The sequence below is a fragment of the Crotalus tigris genome, unplaced genomic scaffold, assembly GCF_016545835.1.
Source record: "Crotalus tigris isolate CLP2741 ecotype Arizona unplaced genomic scaffold, ASM1654583v1 scf7180000020728.642097, whole genome shotgun sequence".
NCBI lineage: Eukaryota > Metazoa > Chordata > Lepidosauria > Squamata > Viperidae > Crotalus > Crotalus tigris.
In genome coordinates, this window is record NW_024098154.1 from 557,672 (window position 1) to 577,901 (window position 20,230).

At 41.3% G+C, this 20,230-nt stretch overlaps 1 protein-coding gene across 3 annotated transcripts in view; it reads left to right on the forward strand.

Moving 5' to 3' along the window:
• SPATA18 (spermatogenesis associated 18) overlaps nucleotides 1-20,230 on the forward strand; it is a 40,024-nt gene that overhangs the window by 12,036 nt on the left and 7,758 nt on the right. For 2 of the 3 annotated variants that reach the window (XM_039368296.1, XM_039368298.1), the window contains exons 5-10: nucleotides 541-636; nucleotides 7,387-7,521; nucleotides 9,251-9,488; nucleotides 13,383-13,541; nucleotides 15,907-16,079; nucleotides 18,951-19,074. In XM_039368296.1, the coding sequence (XP_039224230.1) occupies nucleotides 541-636; nucleotides 7,387-7,521; nucleotides 9,251-9,488; nucleotides 13,383-13,541; nucleotides 15,907-16,079; nucleotides 18,951-19,074 (925 nt within the window). The remainder of the gene's footprint in view (nucleotides 1-540; nucleotides 637-7,386; nucleotides 7,522-9,250; nucleotides 9,489-13,382; nucleotides 13,542-15,906; nucleotides 16,080-18,950; nucleotides 19,075-20,230) is intronic. The other variant, XM_039368297.1, reaches the window with a different exon arrangement.

Consider the following 20,230-nt stretch of genomic DNA (forward strand, 5'->3'; position numbering starts at 1 on the left):
CGAAATACCCGCAAATATCATTCATTTCTGCAAAGAAAATATACGAAAGATTTTTGTAAATTATTGCGCTTTTGTTACACATTTGTTACTTTTCAAATTGTGATTTAAGTTACACTTGCCTGGGCCATTCATATATTTTCCTTGCGTCTACTTAACAATCATTTAAGGTAAAGGTGATTGTTATATTACGAAGGAAGTAGAACAGGGGTCTTCAAACTTGGCCCTTTTATGACTTGTGGACTGGCTGAGGAATTCTGGGAGTTGAAGTCCACAAGTCATAAAAGGGTCAAGTTTGAAGACCCTGAAGTAGAGGATCTGGGTTTGGATGATGGGGACTTTTGTAGTACTAGTTGTTGTGATTTTGATAAAATACTTTACCTGTTAATAAATTAAGCCAGCCTGTTCAAAACTTTCATCTTCCAAAGGGTTTATTGGAATTGCAGTTTTTCGATACACTGCACCCTATTTCATTGAACAAACTAGAAAAAGTAGTGACTTTATATTTAAAAGTATATCTTTGGGTATTAAATTCTCTTGCAGTCTGACCAAAGCTCAGCTGGCTCTGGAAGACACAAAGACCAAATCAGCCACTACTCTTTTGGCAGCAGAAGATGAAATTGTTCAGCTAAAAACAGAGTAAGGAAAAAAAAAACAACCCTTATTATGCAGGGCTATTTATAACAATCCCTATTTGTCAAAAAATTTAGATTTTTCTTAAAGGTTTTAGATTTTTCATCTTAGAATGGTCATAATTTATTGATCTGAATTGCTTTTGGACAGATATGGATGATTTTTCTTACAAGTACCTGTTTTTGAATATGTGGTATGTAAAAAGAAACATATATGATGCCTTACTTCTTGAATGAAATAAAGGGACCAACGTGTTACATTACAGTTTTAAACTAATTAAGGTGCCAGGGTTACACTAGTGGCCAAAATTGTGGAAACCTTTTGGGAAAAGTGTATTTTTGAGGTTTGGTGGCTAATCACTTTATTCTGGAGTAGTACCATAAAATTATCTATCAATGGAAAGATAATTTAATCAAGAATGTAATGCAACATAGTTTGTTCAATGATCTGTACTGTATTCTATGAAAAGTTATAGCCAAATAACCAGAAAAAGGAAGCACAACTTGCTCAGGTTGATCTCAGGTAGCTTTCCTTCACCTGATTGTAGCCAATGAGTGTGAGTGTTTAGAGAGCCAATCAGGGGTCATCTTGTTTTGGCAATGAGCCAATCAGATCACGGTAGGATTCGGTTATTGATGTCATGTATTGAAGCTGAGAGGAGGACATTTGTCAGTGTGTTATTGTGATCGCTATCAAGTTGGTTGGGTTTTTTTGTGTCCTTTCATTTAGTGAGCTTGTAAAACGTAATAAAATTAAAGTAATGGTGCAAAGAGTTGACTGGTTGCCCAGAAAGCGATGTAAAATAGTATTATTAAGTGAACAAGGCTACAGTTATAAAGAAATTAGAAGAAAAATGGATGGAAACTTAACCAAAGGTGGCATTTCTACTGTACACTTTTCCCAAAAGGTTTCCACAATTTTGGCCACTACTGTACATACACTCAATCTCAATTTTACATTCTCAGTACAATCTGCAAATCTTAGATTGATTAAAAGAAACCAGGTAAAACAAACAGTTTTTTTTGTGATCTATGGCCTTTAAGTAGAGCTAACAGAGTTTTATTAGGTTTTTATCCTAGGGTATCACATGTATTTGACTGGCCAAAAATATTTGGGCATATTCCTTACATTTATACCCCTCTGACTAAACAGATAGAAAAAACTGGTGCTGCAAGGCTCTTCATAGAATCATAGGCCTGGAAGGGATCTTAGAGGTCTTCTAGTCCAACCCCCTGCCCAGAGCAGGTATTCTTATTCCTTCATGAACAAATGGCTGCCCAATCTTTTCTTGAAAACCTCCCAGTGGTGGAGCATCCACATTGAAGATGAAGCATCTTCATTTCATCTCATTTTATCTCATTATCTCATCATCTTAATCCCAAAGTATTTCTGCATAGTTTGAGATAGAATTCTAGGTTGTTTTTTGTTTGTTTGTTTGTTTGTTTGTTTGTAAAGCATGAATAGTTAGACCAATTCTGCATTTAAGATGTAATGTTTTTGTTAACTTTTTTCTGTTTTAGCATTTACATTTAAGGCACTCGTCCGAGTTAGTTTTCACTAAAGTTCTTCAAATGTTTAATATCTACTTATTTATTCTAACATGCCTAACAGTTGGATCCTTCTGTGTTGCATTTCTAAACATCCTTTTCCTGGCAAACACATGGCGTGGTTTTTGTAATTCAGCTGCTCTGCTCTATTAATAAGGACACAGATCCTCTCCATAGCTGGACTACAAGTTCCACAATCCTTTATCATTGGCTAAGCTGGCTGAGACTGATGGGGGGTTGAAGTTTAAAACATCACATGGACAGTAGATGGCCTAAACTTTTTTCAGACGGCAAGGTGGCTTAATTTTTCCTCTGACTACTAAACTCAAAGAAATGTAACATAACTTGTAACATCACAACAACTTCAAAAGGCCTCTTTGTAATTTTAACAGTGAAAGCAGCAGTTACGAATAAAAGTTGGTGGACATATCATAACAGAAAGCAGCACATATTTTTTAAAAGTAAAGGTATGTGAATCATAGACACCGTAGATAAAATTTACAATTGGAAATGCCAATACCAAGCTTGGATTCTAAGATAAATGGCCACACTACGGATAGGCTTATCATTGCTGAGCTAAACTATGAGTATTAGCTGAATAAATTCACGTGATTGAAGTGAAAAATATCAAATTTTAGGCCTCTTTTTTTTTAAAGCGGGGCTTATAGTTCACACAACGTGAGAACTTTGAATGTTTCTGATGGTATCTGGCATTGCAAATTGACCATGTTTGAACCATTTCAGCACAGAGCAATGGTTAAAATGTTGGAGTGGCCCTGGGGATATTAAGTCCCATCCACAGCCAGAGAAGCCCACCGAATATCTTTAGCCCAGGGGTAGGCAACCTTGGCTCTTTTATGACCCGTGGACTTCAACTCCCAGAATTCCCGAGCCAGCCATGCTGAGGGGAAAGGGAGAGGTTTCCAAGCTGAGCCATGCTGACTCAGGAATTCTGGGAGTTGAAGTCCACGAGTCATAAAGTGGCCTAGGCCTAGGCCAGAGGTAGGCAACCTTGGCTCTTTTATGACTCGAGGACTTCAACTCCCAGAATTCCCGAGCCAGCCCTGCTGAGGGGAAAGGGAGAGGTTTCCAAGCTGAGCCATGCTGGCTCAGGAATTCTGGGAACTGAAGTCCATGAGTCATAAAAGAGCCAAGGATGCCTACCCCTGACTTAGCCAGTATTGCCCATGGAAATGGATGATGGGAGCTCTGTCCATCTAAACTGCTGAGATTTGCTTATGATGATTTTTATGCTGTTATTAGCATTTGGGTTCCTATAACTGCCTACAGAAGGAGATGGGCAAAATTAACTTCCTTGCCTCTGCTCTCCCATAACTGCCAAACCTACTAGCCCTCAAAGATAAGTAGATCGTTTTGAGTAGAACAAAGCATGGAGATTGAGGGGGAAAGAGATTTTGAGAAAAATAATAATAATCTTATTCGTGGAAGGTGATGTTTCTGCCTAATTCTCGAGATCAGATTCTCTCCATGTTAGGCCAAAAGCTTTACAGGTGTTGACTTGGCTTAACAAGGCTCTTCTGATTGTTGAAGGAATATTTTTTTTTTACAAGGTTTGGGTTCCTAATAGGACGGAAGTGAGTATGATAGCCAGCTTTCTTCTATGGCCTCTTCTGTAGGCAAATCTGAGAGCCACCCCATTTATGGTAAAACCTGGATCACATTGCCTCTGCTTATGCCTAAGAACTGGGGGTCTTCAGACTTGGCCCTTTTATGACTTGTGGACTTCAACTCCCAGAATTCCTCAGGCAGGTACGCTGGCTGAGGAATTCTGGGAGTTGAAGTCCACTAGTCATAAAAGGGCCAAATTTGAAGACCCCTGCCTAAGAATGTTACTGCCCTCCCCTGTAATTTCATACTATATAATTTTCAGGAAGTTAAGCAAAAAACTGAGCGAGACTTTATCTTGTACTATTAGACTGGCCTTACTTATGAAGCGCTTAATTCCAAAGATGGCGGTGCTGTATTTTTTACATATAAAAATACCCTGTATACCGCTTGAATGAAATTAAATAGGTTATTGTCTTAGAGAGCTCTGATCATTTTTCTATTATATATCTTCAGATATTTATGACTTGCAAATTTTTTAGAGGTTACGGTTAGAGTTTATTGGGGTGTGAGTTGTCAAGGAGCTGATTGCAGGCTGAAAGTTTTGACAACATTCTGTTCATGATATTCCACACTGTGATTTTAGCGGCCGTTGTACTGAATCTTCTGAACAATTTCACCTGTCTGCTTGTGTGATGTGTGCAGTATTTTATTTACTCAGTATTATATTTACTTTTTAATTTTTATAGTCAATGGTTAGTTGACTTCAAGTGGGTAGAGAAGAATCAGCAAAAGACATGTGGAAAGTTAAAACTTGTTTGCAGGACAGTGCAATTAAACAAGAGTATGATTTTTTTTTAAATGCCTTGTGTTGATTTTTAATAACGTAATCAAACTTATATCCAGAATCTTGTGCTTATTCCCACTGTGCTCATTCAGATTTATTTTCTAGTTAGGCTTATTTAAGATTGCAACCTAAATGTTTTGGGTTTTTGTGTGTTGATGCTGCAGAATGAGAGGCAACGAGCATAAGCATAGCTTAATAATAGCCAATTGTAAAATAATAAGCCCCAAGGCCACTATTGTCACGCACTTGAAAGGAATTCTAAAATGCACAGTTTCACCAGGTGTGCTGTGGGGTCTTTAGCCACTGTCTGGCTACAGTCTATACATATGTTCCCATCCTACGTCATATAAAGCATCCCATTCCATTTGAAATCAGTGGAGAAGCTACTTATACGGAGCTTCATATGATCGATAAGAGAGGAATAGAGGCTCCCTGTCCTCTATGGTAGACATGTCAAACACAAGGCCCGGGGGCCGGATGCGGCCCGCGAAGTGGTTTCATGTGGCCCGCAAAGCCATCCTGGAAACAGTGAGGGAACGGCCCCCGAGGCCGGCCGGGAGGGAGCCAATGTACAATTTTGTGGTGGCCATCTATGCTGAAACGCATTCAGTCTTAGCTCCACAAGGCTGTCCGGAAACAGTGAGGAACCAGCCCCTGCCACATCGGTCCCACCCCCTGGGTGCATGCTGGGGAGGTGTCACCCTTTGTGAGAAATGAAGAAATGCACCATTGCCTGGAAGTGGCCAACAAATGGCCCTGGTCTGCTTCACATATCTGGCTTGATGGGGTCCGGGGGAGGGGCTTCGGCAGGCAGCGGGGCGTTCTCCTCACAGCGCCAAGAGGCTGAGCCGGGTGGCACGAATCTGATGAGAAGTGCAATGCTGCCTAGCCCTCAGCCTGCCCAGTTTCAGCAGGCAGGCAGCAAGGTGCAAAGCTGGTGAGCTTCGCACCGCCCGGATCAACCTCTCGGCATTGTGAGGAGAGTGCCCCGCTGCCTGCCGAGACTGGGCAGGCTGGGGGCTGGGCGGCGTCATGCTTCTTTTCGGATTCGCACCACCTGGCTCAGCCTCTTGGAGGAGGTAAGTGCAGGTGGAGTAGGAAGTAAGTGCAGCTGGGCCCCCGTGGGAAAGTGATGCTGGGCTTGGTGCCGTGGGTGCTCAAGGGCCAGGCTTGGCATTTGACCTCTGCTGCCCAGGGCTCCGGGCAGCCCGCACTATCATCCAGCCCCCCCCCCACATGGCCTGAGAGGAACAGTGAGGCTCCTCCAGTGGACCATGCCTTGGGCCTTGTCCTGGTCCCACCCTTCTGCCAGAGACCCTCAGATCTGTCCCACTCCTGCCCAGGCCCCCACAGATGTAGAGCTGACCACGCCCACCCAGTAGGCCACATCCACACCCACCCAATAGGCTGCACCCACCCTGGCCACACCCACCCAGCCCCCCCCCCCCGAGGGCAATGCTGATGCGGCCCTTAATGAAATTGAGTTTGACACCCCTGCTCTATGGGAACCTTTATTGGATTGGAAGGTAAGGCCTATGTATAAAGAGGAGTGGGCTGGAAATTAAAACCAAGGAAAACAGGAAACACACATTTATGCAAATGAGCAGGACTGGGCAGATAGGAGTAGGAGGGCTCTAGTATTGAAAGGGATAGTATCTTTTGAGTCGACAAGACTAGCTGTTTTAAATTTACAGCCTAAATGTTGGAGATGCGGTAGTTCTGACGCAACTTATTTTCACGTTTGGCGGACTTGTAAAAATATTAAGGTTTTTTGGATTATGATTTGGTGGAACATTCAAAAGATTTTTAAAAGGAAGATAAAGTTTACTCCTCAACTATTTTTACTAGGGATTTTTGAGGATTTTGATGTTAAAGAAACTATTTTAATGTTGAATCTAGTAACAGCAGCAAGGCTATTGGTAGGTCAATATTGGAAGAAAGATTCGTTGCCTACAATAGAAGAATGGACAATTAAGGTTTCTAATTTAGCAGAAATGGCTAAAATTTCTGCTTATTTAAAGGATCATACACAAGAAAGATATATTATGGTATGGAGAAGATGGATAGATTATATTCAGATTAAATATGGAACTAAAAAGTTCCATTTATTTTATGACTAAATTTTAAATAAAAATTATTATTAATAGCATTTTATAATGGAAATTATTTAGTTTACTTACTATTATTATGGTTCTTTATAATAATTGTTTTAAAATGGATTTGTTTATAATATTATGATATTAAGGTTTAAAGGGAGTTAAGGGTTAAGTATGAATTTAGTTATTGTATAATTTGTTAAATTTAATTAGATTTTGTTTAATATGTTTGTAATAACCCTGTACTCGGCTCTGGGAAGTGGGGGGGGTAGGGGGGTGAGGGTGGGTGGGTTTGTGGGTTTAAATTTTTTTTGTTAATTGTCAATAAAACTTTTTCAATAAAAAAGACTAACTGCTTTAACTTACCACTTTGGGAACTGAAGTAGATTGGAACCCTGCGCGGATTTTTTTTATACCTCTATAAAGACCACAATATTCCTCAATGTGTATTTGTAGTCTTACAGCTAATAATAGAATGCAGAAAGTTCTATGTGGCTTTCAAGTGGCTAAGAGTTTTTTTAAAAAGTTAAGGTTTACTTTAAATGGTGAGGGTAATTGTCCTTTGTGAGTGGAAGCTCTTGAATTCCTCCTGCTTACCACTTTTTAGCTTTCCATGTAGATGTTAATGTGATACAGAAGGCAGAGCATAATTTCAATATTTCATTTTATCTGATTTTTTTTGTGTGTGTGTGTGGTTAAGCCTAAAGGCTTCTCGGGTAAAATCAGATTGCACTTTGGAGAAACTAGAACAGCTGGATGAGTACGAGAATCGGCTTCAGACGTTGAACGATGAAATTGCTATTCTTCGGGCTGAGAAGTCTCTTCTTCAAAGCAGGTAAAAAGCTCTGAAGGTACCTACTATCATATCTGGTGGGTGTGCCCCAGTGCGAAAAAAATCTGGCTTAAGATTCATACATGGTTGGAAAAGATGACTAAAATACAGATAGAATTTAAACCAGAATTGTTTCTGTTAGGAATACTATGAGCCAAATATGAGAAGGAGAATGAGTATTTAATATTGCATATATTGACAGCAGCAAGAATAGCATTTGCCCAATACTGGAAAAATGAAAATTTACCATCTGAAGAGATTATAATTAAGAAAATTCTGGAATGTGCAGAAATGAACAGATTAACTTTAGAGATTAAAGAGAAAGACAACTCAGTTTACTTTAAAACATGGGATAATTTTTATCAATGGTTAGCAAAACGAACTAGTGAGAAATGAATGTGATACTTTATTGTGAATATGTTTTAGTAAGATGAAGGATACGTTTTGATTAACTGACACTGTTTATGATTATCATTTCTCATATTTACTATAGCTACTTACTAGTATATTAATTAATCCTACTGAACATATGTACCCGGACAATAGCCTGTTTGCTAAAACTTGAAAATGTTAATGGGGGGTAACCCCATTGTTGTTCCATCCCTGTCCCAACCCTAACCCTGATTCCCATCCTGAACCCTAACTCCCATACTGACCCCACCCTTTCCCTAGCCCTATAAAACTCAATAAAACTTTATATATATATATATATATATATATATATATATATATATATATATATATATATATATATATATTTGTTTTCTGAGGTTTTTGCGGGTGTTTGTATGTAGGTCTTTGATTATTCGGGTTTTCTCCAGCGTCAAATTGAAAGTGTCTTGGCGACGTTTCGACAAAGTCTCATTCGTCATCTTCAGGCTGGTGTTTTTGGCTTCGTGCTTCTAGGAGCTCCTAGAAGCACGAAGCCAAGAACACCAGTGTGAAGATGACGAATGAGACTTCGTCGAAACGTCACCAAGACACTTCCAATCTGATGCGGGAGAAAACCCGAATAACCAAATACCTACATATATACATATACATATACATATACATATATGACAACCAAAAAGCATGCTTCTTTTCTCATGGGGTCTTCTTTAAGTAGATCTATTTCTACGTTCATTAGAGATTCTTGGTCTTCTATCTGTGATGGACTGGAGAAATGGTTACATGTTTTCTGGATAAAGAAAGAACGTTCAGATGCTCTGTGCTTGAATATTTTGCCAATCACTATCCAGTTTCCCATGCTCTGAAAAGCTCATTATAATTATTTATTTATTTATACGGGGCCCCTCTCACCATGGAGAGCGGCTCTGGGGATTATTATATTTCCTTGATCTGGGGAAAGAGACCATAAATCTCCATTAAATCTCCAATTCTGCCTGTCAATTCAATATGGAACATCTTCCCCCCAAAGAGAAAGAATTGTATCGGCTGAAACATAATTTTTTAAAAAAATTATTAAACGTTTCTTGCATTTGGGAACATTCAAGAAACTAATTGGATGTATCAGAGTGAACTAGACTTAAAAGCTGTAAAGTGCCTCATTCTGATAAAAAATGTAGAACACTAGACCTTTAACATAACTTTATAAGCAATCATAAGCAGGTGTTTTCCTAAGAACAAGAGAAACAATAATATCATATTCCATTTTTTTTAACTATTTGGAGCAAAGTATTTGTAGTGGTAAAGATTTTTGCCTTCCTGCCATTTGGCAAATCTGTTTCAGACTTGCCCGAAGTCGATCTTCTTCTCCAAGGCTTGCCCGAAGCAGATCTCCTAGTCCACTTTCAGTACAAAATTTTTCGCCCAGCCGGGGAAGACTTAACCATGCTTTACGCCATGCTCGTCTTGTGGAACGTTTCAACAACGCTTATTCTCAGGAACGCCTAAACGCTCAAACCCTCTTGCGGAGCTACACAGATGATCTGGAAACGGTGCAGAGAATAATCTATACAGCTGTTGTGGTATGATACGCAAATATTTTATTTAATACCATGCTCGTTAATTTGATAAGTGCAAACGGATCATAATCTGCTCAGAAACGTTTGAGGTGGTCAATAGTATTAAGTATCTGGGGGCACAGGTGACTAACGATCTGATTTGTTTGCTTCATACGGTATCTTTAGTGAAGCCTGCAAACCAGCGTCTGCATTTCTTGTGTCGGATGAGGAGAGCATATCTTCCTCCTTCTGTCCTGGCCACTTTCTACAGAGGCACGATTGAGAGCGTCTTAACAAACGGCATCACTGTCTGGTTTGGTGACAGCAGTGCCTCAGATAGAAGGTCCATACAGAGAGTGGTAAGGACAGCCAAGAAAATTATAGGAAGCTCGCTTCCCGTTATTCAGGATGCTGCTTATAAGTGCTAGGTGCTTAGAGCTCAAAGCCTTGTTAGAGACCTCACACAACCACTTCACTGTTTCTGTTGCTTCCCTCTGGGAGGAGGTTTCAGAGTATTTATAGCAGAAGTACTAGATTCTGTAACAGCTTTGTTCCTTATGCCACCCATCTTCCAAGTTCGCAGGATTCTTTTTTTTTTTTTGCCATATATATTGCTGACAAAGAGTTAAAGGAAGGCTAGTATAGCTATTTCGAGCTATTTAGCTCTCATTAGCTAGCCATACCCTTCTGAGATTCGAACCTGGGCAGCTTGCATGTTAGGCAGCTCTCTCTCTCTCTCTCTCTCTCTCTCTCTCTCTCTCTCTCTCTCTCTCTCTCTCTCTCTCTCTGTGTGTGTGTGTGTGTGTGTGTGTGTGTGTGTATGGTCTCTAATTATGCTAAAAATGTGAATCCTGGGTAAATAATCCAAACACCAGAATAATACTAAAAACAAAACTATTTAATTAAAAGCTGAGCCTTTCATCGGTCAACACTACCGACATCATCAGAGCGTGATGCAAGATTGCTGGGAGTCCTTATGCTGGCGGGCGACTTTGTGCTCAGCTCCTTGACCTAGTTACCAGAGAGAGAACGGATGGATCGGTAACTAGGTCAAGGAGCCGAGCGCAAAGTCGCCCGGCAGCATAAGAAGGACTCCCAGCAATCTTGCATCACGCTCTGATGATGTCGGTAGTGTTGACCGACGAAAGGCTCAGCTTTTAATTAAACAGTTTTGTTTTTAGTATTATCCTGGTGTTCAGATTATTTTATGGTGTGTGTACGTATACACACACACACACACACACACACACACACACACAGTCGAACTAGACTGATGTTTCTTTGTGTCATAATATGTGTGTGTATGTGGGTATATGCATAAGGATTTTTTTTGAGAGCTGAATGCAATTTTATTTTAATGCTAATGCTAATTAGTGTACCTTTAAAGAGACAATAAAAATTTTATTCTCCTCTCCTCCCTTGTTCCCTTCCCTTTCGCCTTCCCCCTCTCCTCTCCTCTCCTCTTCCATTCCATTTTGTGTTGGAACTCCTGGTCTCATTACTGAAATCTGAAATGCTGACATTGGTTCAACAATATGCTTAGAGATGTTTGATGAGGAACGAGTTCATTTGCACACGAAGCCTCCCACCAGATGACTTATAAATGGCCACTGCTGGCTCTTTCGGAGTTTATTTTAGCAACTTGTATTTTTTGTGCCCTTAAAAGAAGATCCGTGGTTTGTTCCTCTGATTAGTTAACTCAGAAATCATTAGCAGCTTCATGAAATCTCTGAAACAAGCTCTTAAAAAACAACAACAAATAGTTGGCATTGGCTACTAAAAAGAATAACTAGTGTGCATGCTTGGAGATGTTCATTACAAACTGTACACTACTGCAATCGGAATACCATATACTGGGTTTCCACAAAAGTAAGACTTACCCCCAAAATAAGCCGTAGCTTGATTTTTGGGGGTGGGCCTAATATAAGCCCTACCCCAAAAATAAGCTTTAGTTTTAGGGCGAGGCGCCTAAAAATAAAGCTAGGGCAGGGGTGGTGGGGTGGAGATTACGTTTGCAGCCAGGCCTCCCATGGATTGACTCTTTCCTCACCGGAAGGAGAAGCTTCATTCTGCAGCTGAGAATGGAGCTGGGCCTGCATTTCGCAGAGGCCTTTCCGGAAGGTTTCTACAGCCGAGTACCGAGCTATGGATTCAATCCGTAACTCAGTTCTTGGCTGCAGAGGCCTTTCCAGAAGGCCTCTGACTGTGAAATGCAGGTGGAGCTCCATTCTCAGCTGCAGAATGAAATTACTCCTTCAGCTGCAGAAGAAGAGGGCCAGCTGGGCAGGGCTATTGGTGCTGCTGCAAGGTGAGCGGAAAAGAACCCCCCCAAAATAAGACCTGGCGCCTCTTTTGGAGGCAAATAATAATAAGAAGAAGAAGGAGAAGGAGAAGGAGGAACTGGCAAAGGTAACAAAATACAGAGACCTACAAATAGAAATAGAAAGACTGTGGGAAAAGCAAGCAAGGATAGTACCAATAGTCATAGGCGCCTTGGGTGCAATTCCAAAACAACTGGAGCACCACTTGAACACCATTGGCATTGACAAATTCGCCATTAGTCAATTGCAAAAGACGGCCTTACTAGGAACTGCTTCCATCCTGCGACGATACCTGTAATACCATCAAACATCCACATCTGCCGATCCCAGGTCCTGGGTAAGGACTCGATAGGTAGACAAAATGCCAAATCCAGTCTGAACATCTGGCTGACTGTGCGATGATCAATAATAAAAATACCGGGACTTGTTTTCGGGGAAACATAGTAGTACCAGTATTTGGGCTGCAAAACTCAAGATGGCCATTAGCAGGCAGGAAGGAGCATTTTTGTATATGTACTGCCATCTAGTGGTTCTCCAAATTTTTGTAACCTAGACACATATTTTATCTTTAGAACAGACATGTCAAACACAAGGCCCGGGGGCCGGATGCGGCCCGCGAAGTGGTTTCATGTGGCCCGCGAAGCCATCCTGGAAACAGTGAGAGAACGGCCCCCTCTGCCTTGGTCCTGGCCCAGGCTGGCTGGGAGCCAATGTGCAATTTTGTGGTGGCCATCTATGCTGAAACGCATTCAGTCTTAGCTGCACAAGGCTGTCTGGAAACAACGAGGAAGCAGGAGAACCTTGAGCAGCAGCCTTGAGGAAGTGGGGCTGGGCTTGGTGCCGTGGGTGCTCAAGGGCCAGGCTGGGTATTTGACCTCTACTTCCCAGGGCTCCGGGCAGCCCGCACCACCATCCAGGCCCCCCCTGCATAGCCTGAGAGGAACAGTGAGGCTCCTCCAGTGGACCATGCCTTGGCACTTGCCCTGGTCCCACCCCCTTCTGCCAGAGACCCTCAGATCTGTCCCACTCCTGCCCAGGCCCCCACAGGCGCCCTTGACGCAAACGGTGTAGAGCTGGCCACACCCACCCATTAGGCCATACCCACTCCATCCACGCCCACCCAGTAGGCCACACCCACCCTGGCCACACCCACACGACCCCCTGAGGGCAACCGCAATGCTGATGTGGCCCTCAATGAAATTGAGTTTTACACCCCTGCTTTAGAAGATTTTGAAAAAACAAGAGCATGCATTGTGCTTACCTTTTGTTAATTAGATTATTTTAGTTTAATTAACTTTAATATAGATCATTCATTGTAAATATAAAGACTATCCTTATTCTTTCTCCATATACAGTATATAACATACCATCTATACTTGGTATTTTGCAGCCACTAATCCTGTTTGCATCATTCTGTAGATTTGAATATGTTTTTGTTCATTTTTCTAAAATATTATGAATTAGAATTTTTAAAGCATTGCATCAGTTTAGCAGACTTTAAAATAGCACAGATTGACAACTGGATAAGCTATTTTATCATAAGATACGGTTATCTGCCTTGTCTGGGCATCTAAATTTGCTCTTCTTTTGTTGACAGGAGTCCTTCTATGCAGCAAAGAAGGCCTTCAGACAGTTCAAAATGCGTGTTAGAAAGACATTGTCCCTCAGTTATTCAGGGCCTGAACCACTTGAAGATATGGTGATGGACTATATAATTCGTCAGGAAGATCTCTACGATGTTCAGTCCAGCGTCAGTGTAAGTCTGGGACAAAGTGATATTGCTAATGAAACACTGCTGCTTTCATAAACTGCAGCTTCCTAGTAATCTACAAAGACAATTCCATGCAGGCCATTTTACAGTATTCCAACCTTATTGTCGAGAGCACAAGTCATTGTTGCCGGGATATTTTTTCCAAGAAGAGCCACAACAGGTGTACCAGAACAAGGCTGACAAAATCTCTCCCACCCATGGCCTCCACCTGCTGATTAACTAAAAACTATGGATCCTGACCAAGCCTCTAAACCAGGGGTCTTCAAACTTGGCCCTTTTATGACTTGTGGACTTCAACTCCCAGAATTCCTCAGCCAGCGTTCCTGGCTGAGGAATTCTGGGAGTTGAAGTCCACCAGTCATAAAAGGGCCAAGTTTGAAGATCCCTGATCTAAATGCTAGAATTATGTCACTGGACATCATTAACGTTGTTATATCCATTAGCCAACTAACGGTTTTCCTTGTCCAGCAGTTCCATTTAGAGGTTGAAAAACATCAGGGCCTGTCTTACCCAACTTCAAAGTGACCAAAGGATTTTCCACAAAAGTAACTAATATTTTTTTCTGTCTTGGGTTACGTTTAAAACCAATCTAAAGGGATCCAGATTGCGTACAATCTTTAATCCAAGACTTTAGACACATTGTCCCATCATCTTCTCCAGAACGTTCTTCCATTTAGGCTAGATTCCCTCCAGCTTCATTCCTCAGAGCTCTTTTATAAGCAAAGGAGAGCTGAAGTACAGCACGGGTGTCAAGGTCGATTGTGTCAGGTGATGTATTGTGACGTATCGTGCCTTTTTTTTTTTTTTTGCCTTTGTGGAGCCGGGGTGGGCGTGACCTGTGCGTGACGCCAACGGGCCCCGAGGGCCGCCAGTTTGACACCCCTGAAGTGCAGCAACTCAGTGGAGGAGTTGTGGCAGGCGGGAGACTTAACAAAATGGTTCCTTAGACTGACCATCAGCTTGGTCTATGACAGGGGTAGGCAACCTCGGCTCTTTTATGACTTCAACTCCCAGAATTCCTGAGCCAGCCATGCTGAGGGGAAAGGGAGAGGTTTCCAAGCTGAGCCATGCTGGCTCAGGAATTCTGGGAGTTGAAGTCCACGAGTCATAAAAGAGCCAAGGTTGCCTACCCCTGGTTTCTGAGGAAGAAGTATTCACCAGCGATTATATCTCAAAGGTGTCATGAGAACTTGACAAATCCACCAAGTCTAAATGTTAGAGCAACGAGATCCTTGGGATCCGTACGCCTCGAAATTCTATTCCATTCCATTCCATTCCATGTATTCTATTCTATTCTAGTCTTAGGCAGGTAATAAAGTACTACTTAACAGGACCTCAAGGTTAATTCTGTTATCAGTGTTGCCTGCCGATACATTCCATAATGACATTCAGTATTATATGGCTCTTTGAGGCTGAGGCTTAAATAACAACGATTATACTTTTCTTCTAATAAAATACGGTTTGTGTGCCACGAGTATTTGGAAGAGGAGGGTCAAAAGAGGATGGCAGCCATAACCAAGTGATTGAAGCCCCACCCCTTTATTCATGATGTATTAGAAAGGGGGCGGGACTTCAATTCACGGCTGCCATCTTGCCTTTTTTGACCCTTCAGACACCTCTGAAAACATCTCCGTTCCTAACTATGTCTGACTTCATCGCCTCTTCAGCTGTATAGCTGTGGCAATAGGAAATCTTTAAGTCAATCCCCAAAATAAAATTTTAGTGAAGTTCCACGTAGGAAACCATTTCACTCATTTAGTTAAAAGTTAAATGGAAAGTATTACAACGTGGTTTTTTTTTTTTATTGAAAATTTTTAAAAGTTTTACAAATAAACAACAAAAACAAAACAAAACAACCCTCGCCCAATCCCTCCCAAACCCACCCCTCCCTCCCCCTTCCCCGAGCTTCCCAGAACTGAATATAGGCCCATTTAAATTTTTTTTAAAAAAAAAACCTAAACAATTTTTCACAACTTATAAAATAATTAATAATAAAATATTTATGATATAAGCATTAAAAAAATACTTAAAAAAGAGAGGAAAGAGAGAGAGAAAGAAGAAGAAAAAGAAAGAAAGATAAAAGATAAAAGAAAAAGAGAGGAAAGAAAATAAAAGACGGAAAAAGAAAAAAATATAAAATATCAAAAAAAAAAAATTTGTGATAGATGCCCGTATGTTGAGGACTTGATTTTGAAAATAATAATAAAAAAAAAACCCGTTTAGGAAGCCACTTAGTCTTAACCCGGTCATCCTGTCATTTTGTGTTCCAGTTTCAAATGGCCTATCTGCATTTGTTTTTATTTTTTGTAATTTCCAAGGAAATAACCTCACGTATTTCATATACTTTCAGGAAGTTATCCGTGCACTGAATATCAGTCCTAAGATTTCTGTTCCAGGAGTTGATTTCATCATGATTAGTAGCTTAATACGAGAGTTGTGCCGGATAGCTTTTTCCATGCAGACTCTTGATCCTCCCCTGGATGTTGCTTTTGGTACAGACGCAGAGCTGTTCAGCGAGTACAAGTAAGGGCAACAAAGTATGCGTGTTTTGCATTCCTAATCTAAAACAAAAAAGCAACAAAAAGATGCGGAGACACATTTGTCTCCCTGAATGGAGAAGAAGACTCAACACATCACACCTTAATGCAGTGGTTCTCAACCTTTTTAATGCCGCGACCTCCCAACTGGTCGTAAGTCGAGGACTACTCAACCGGTCGTAAGTCGAGGACTACTCAACTGGTGCAGCACCGTTTGCAGAATGGGACTTTTGGCGGGCTCAGCAGGGCAGAGACAGCCTGGACAATTCCAATTGGCTTTTGAAAGCCAATAGAATTAGACTCTATTCAAGCGAGTCTCTTCTATTGGCTTTCAAAAGCCAATAGAATAAAAGGGAGTAGCACAGCTAAGGAAAAGGGGGGAAAATGGCGGACTGCGTTGTTTGGCGACCCCCGTGAAATGGTCGTTCGACCCCAAATGGGGTCCCGACCCATAGGTTGAGAACCACTGCCTTAATGGAACTGCATCTACAAGGAAGGAAGTATGCAGTGGGGTACTGCGAGGTTCCGTTTTAGGCCCAGTATTCTTCAACAGCCTCAGAAGTAATTTAGGTGAGGGAACAAGAAGAACTCATCAAATTTGCAGACAACATTGGCAGGAATAGCCAACACCCCGGAAGACAGGTTCAAGATCCAGAAGGATCTCGACAGACTTGAACACTGTGCCCTGTCTAACAAACTGAAATTCAGTGGTGAGAACAATAAGGTTTTACACTTAGGCAAAGCCCCCCCCCCCAAAGGTATAGCTATAGAATAGGTGGAACCTGACTCAATAGTAGTAACAGGAAGAGGAATTTTGAAGTCCTAGTGGACAATCACTGAAAGATGAGCCGCCCGTGTGCTGCAGCTGCCAAAAAGGCCAATGCAGTCCTAGGCTGCATTAACAGAGGGATAGAATCAAGATCATTTTTTGAGAGCTGAAGGCAATGAAATTTCATTTTTAATGTATGCTGATTAGTGTACATTTAAAGTGACAATGAAGTTTCTATTCTATTCTATTCTATTCTATTCTATTCTATTCTATTCTATTCTATTCTATTCTATTCTATTCTATTCTATTCCATTCCATTCCATTCCAGGTATTCCTATTCTATTCTATTCTATTCTATTCTATTCTATTCTATTCTATTCTATTCTATTCTATTCTATTCTATTCTATTCTATTCTATTCCATTCAAGGTATTCCTATTCTATTCTATTCTATTCTATTCTATTCTATTCTATTCTATTCTATTCTATTCTATTCTATTCTATTCTATTCTATTCTATTCTATTCCATTCCATTCCATTCCATTCCAGGTATTCCTATTCTATTCTATTCTATTCTATTCTATTCTATTCTATTCTATTCTATTCTATTCTATTCTATTCTATTCTATTCTATTCTATTCCATTCCATTCCATTCCATTCCATTCCACTCCACTCCACTCCACTCCACCCCACCCCACCCCACCCCACCCCACCCTACCCTACCCTACTCTACTCTACTCTACTCTACTTTATCATGTGAAATGTTAATACCACTTTATAAGGCCTTGGTAAGACCTCGCTTGGAATATTACATCCCGTTTTGGTCGCCACAATATAAAAAAGATGTTGAGACTCTAAAAAGAGTGCAAAAAAGAACAACAAAGATGATTAGGGGGCTGGAGGCTAAAACATATGACGAACGGTGGTGGGAATTGGGTACGTCTAGTCTAGTGAAAAGAAGGACCAGGAGTGACATGATAGCAGTTTTCCAATATTTGAGGGACTGCCACAAAGAAGAGAGGGTCAACCTAGACTCCAAAGCACCAGAAGGCAGGACAAGAAACAATGGGTGGAAACTAATCAAGGAAGGAACCAAGCTAGAATTAAGGAAAAATTTCCTGACAGAACAATTAACTAGTGGAATGGTTTGCCTTCAGAAGTTGTGGGTACCCCACAACTTTAAGAAGAGTTTGGACACCCATTTGTCTGAAAGGATATCTACAAGGTCTCCCCACTCTGTTATTCTGTTACTTTTGCATGTTATCTAGAGAATGTTATCGCACCAAGAACATACAATTTTGGCATGCCATAATTCTACGTTTTTTACTTGTCGTCAGTCTAGAACAGTGGTTCTCAACCTGTGGGTCGGGACCCCATTTGGGGTCGAACGACCATTTCACAGGAGTCGCCAAACAAGCCTGTCTGCCATTTTTTCCCCCCTTTGGCCACGCCCCTGTCACCCGGTGATGTATAAGTGGTTGGGGGTCACCACAACATGGGGAACTGTATTATGGGGTCGCGGCATTAGAAAGGTTGAGAACCACTGGTCTAGAAGATAGACCAAACTAAGAAGCCAATAAAAATATATGTCTGAATTACTTTCATTGTAACAGCTATAGGAACAGAGTCTTCATGTGAACTTGTCCGAGATGTTTATCAAGTTATTGCTTTGGCCCAGGCTTAAGCTCCACTTATCTGATCACTATCTTGTTAGCAGCTCTTTCCCCTCTCCATCAAGCTATTCTTTATGCCCTTAGTGCTTGCATACATACATGAAGAGACTCGACATTTTATTGCAAGCCTCATCTGATGTCTATGGAGATTCTCAGTCATCCGGGTTCATAGTTGTTCCAAAGATGCTTTTTCACGAAGCTTCTTGGATGAGAAGCGAAGCGTCTTCAAAGAAAAAACAAGACAGTTCAGTTGCCTCATGAAAAAGCATCTTTGGGGCAAGCATCATCTGTTGCTGTTCCTTTAGTCCACATACCAGAGTAAATAAGATAATTGTTCTGAGTGCCCCGGGGAAAGACGAGATGGACGGGTGATGCAACCTCAGTTGTAACTGATTTTTCTTTTGTGTCTGATTAGATACCGTCGCAGCTATGACTCTGATTTCACAGCTCCACTGGTGGCTTACCATGTCTGGCCAGCTCTGATGGAAGAGGATTCAGTGGTTGTGAAGGGAGAAGCTGTAACTAAAAGAGGTGCTCTGGTAGGCTTTTAAAATTTTTTAAACAGAGAGCTCTCCTTTGGGGGCCACGTGCCACAGGTGGTATTAAAATAGGAGATTCTGAAAGGGATGATCAAAAAAAGTCACGATGGTTTACAGTTATGATACCAAATGTATTGTTTAACTGTATTTGCTCCAAAGGAAATCTAGGATTTAAGACAATCGCATAGTGACAAAAAGGAAGAGTTAGACTGAAAAAGATTAGAACTCACACAGAAATCCCAGCAATGCAACTTTCCTCCTTTCTAGTCTACTTTCCACTTGCTCCTGGGGAGGAAAGTTATGGCAAATCTAGACAGCATACTCAAAAGCAGAGACATCACCCTGCCAGCAAAAGTATGTCTAGTCAAGGCCATGGTTTTCCCAGTTGCAATGTATGGCTGTGAAAGTTGGACCATAAGAAAGGCTGAGCGACAAAGAAGTGAGGCCTTTGAACTATGGTGCTGGAGAAGACTCCTGCGAGTCCCCTGGACTGCAAGGCGATCAAAGCGGTCAGTCCTAGAGGAGATCAACCCTGACTGCTCTTTAGAAGGCCAGATCCTGAAGTTGAAACTCAAATACTTTGGCCACCAAATGAGAAGGAAGGACTCCCTGGAGAAGGGCCTAATGCTGGGAAAGATTGAGGGCAATAGAAGAATGGGACGACAGAGAATGAGGTGGCTGGATGGAGTCACTGAAGCAGTAGGCGTGAGCTTAAACGGAGTCCAGAAGATGGTAGAGGACAGGAAGGCCTGGAGGAACATTGTCCATGGGGTCACGATGGGTCGGACATGACTTCACAACTAACAAGAAACTAACAAGAAGTCACAACTAACAAGAAAAGTCTACTTTCATCTCCCCACTTACCATGTGTGTGTGTATACAGGTTGTCCTCGACTTACAACAGTGGCACTGAAAAAAGTGACTTATGACCGTTTTTCATAGTTATGACCTTTCCAGCCTCCCCATGATCATGTGATCTAAATTCAAATGCTTAGGAGCTGGTTCATATTTATGACCGTTGCTGTGTGCCAAGGTCATGGGGTCCCATTTTGTGACCTTCTGACAAGCAAAGTCAATGGGGAAGCCAGATTCACTTATAACAACCAGGTTACCAGCTTATCAACTGCAGTGATTCACTTAACAACCGAGGCAAGAA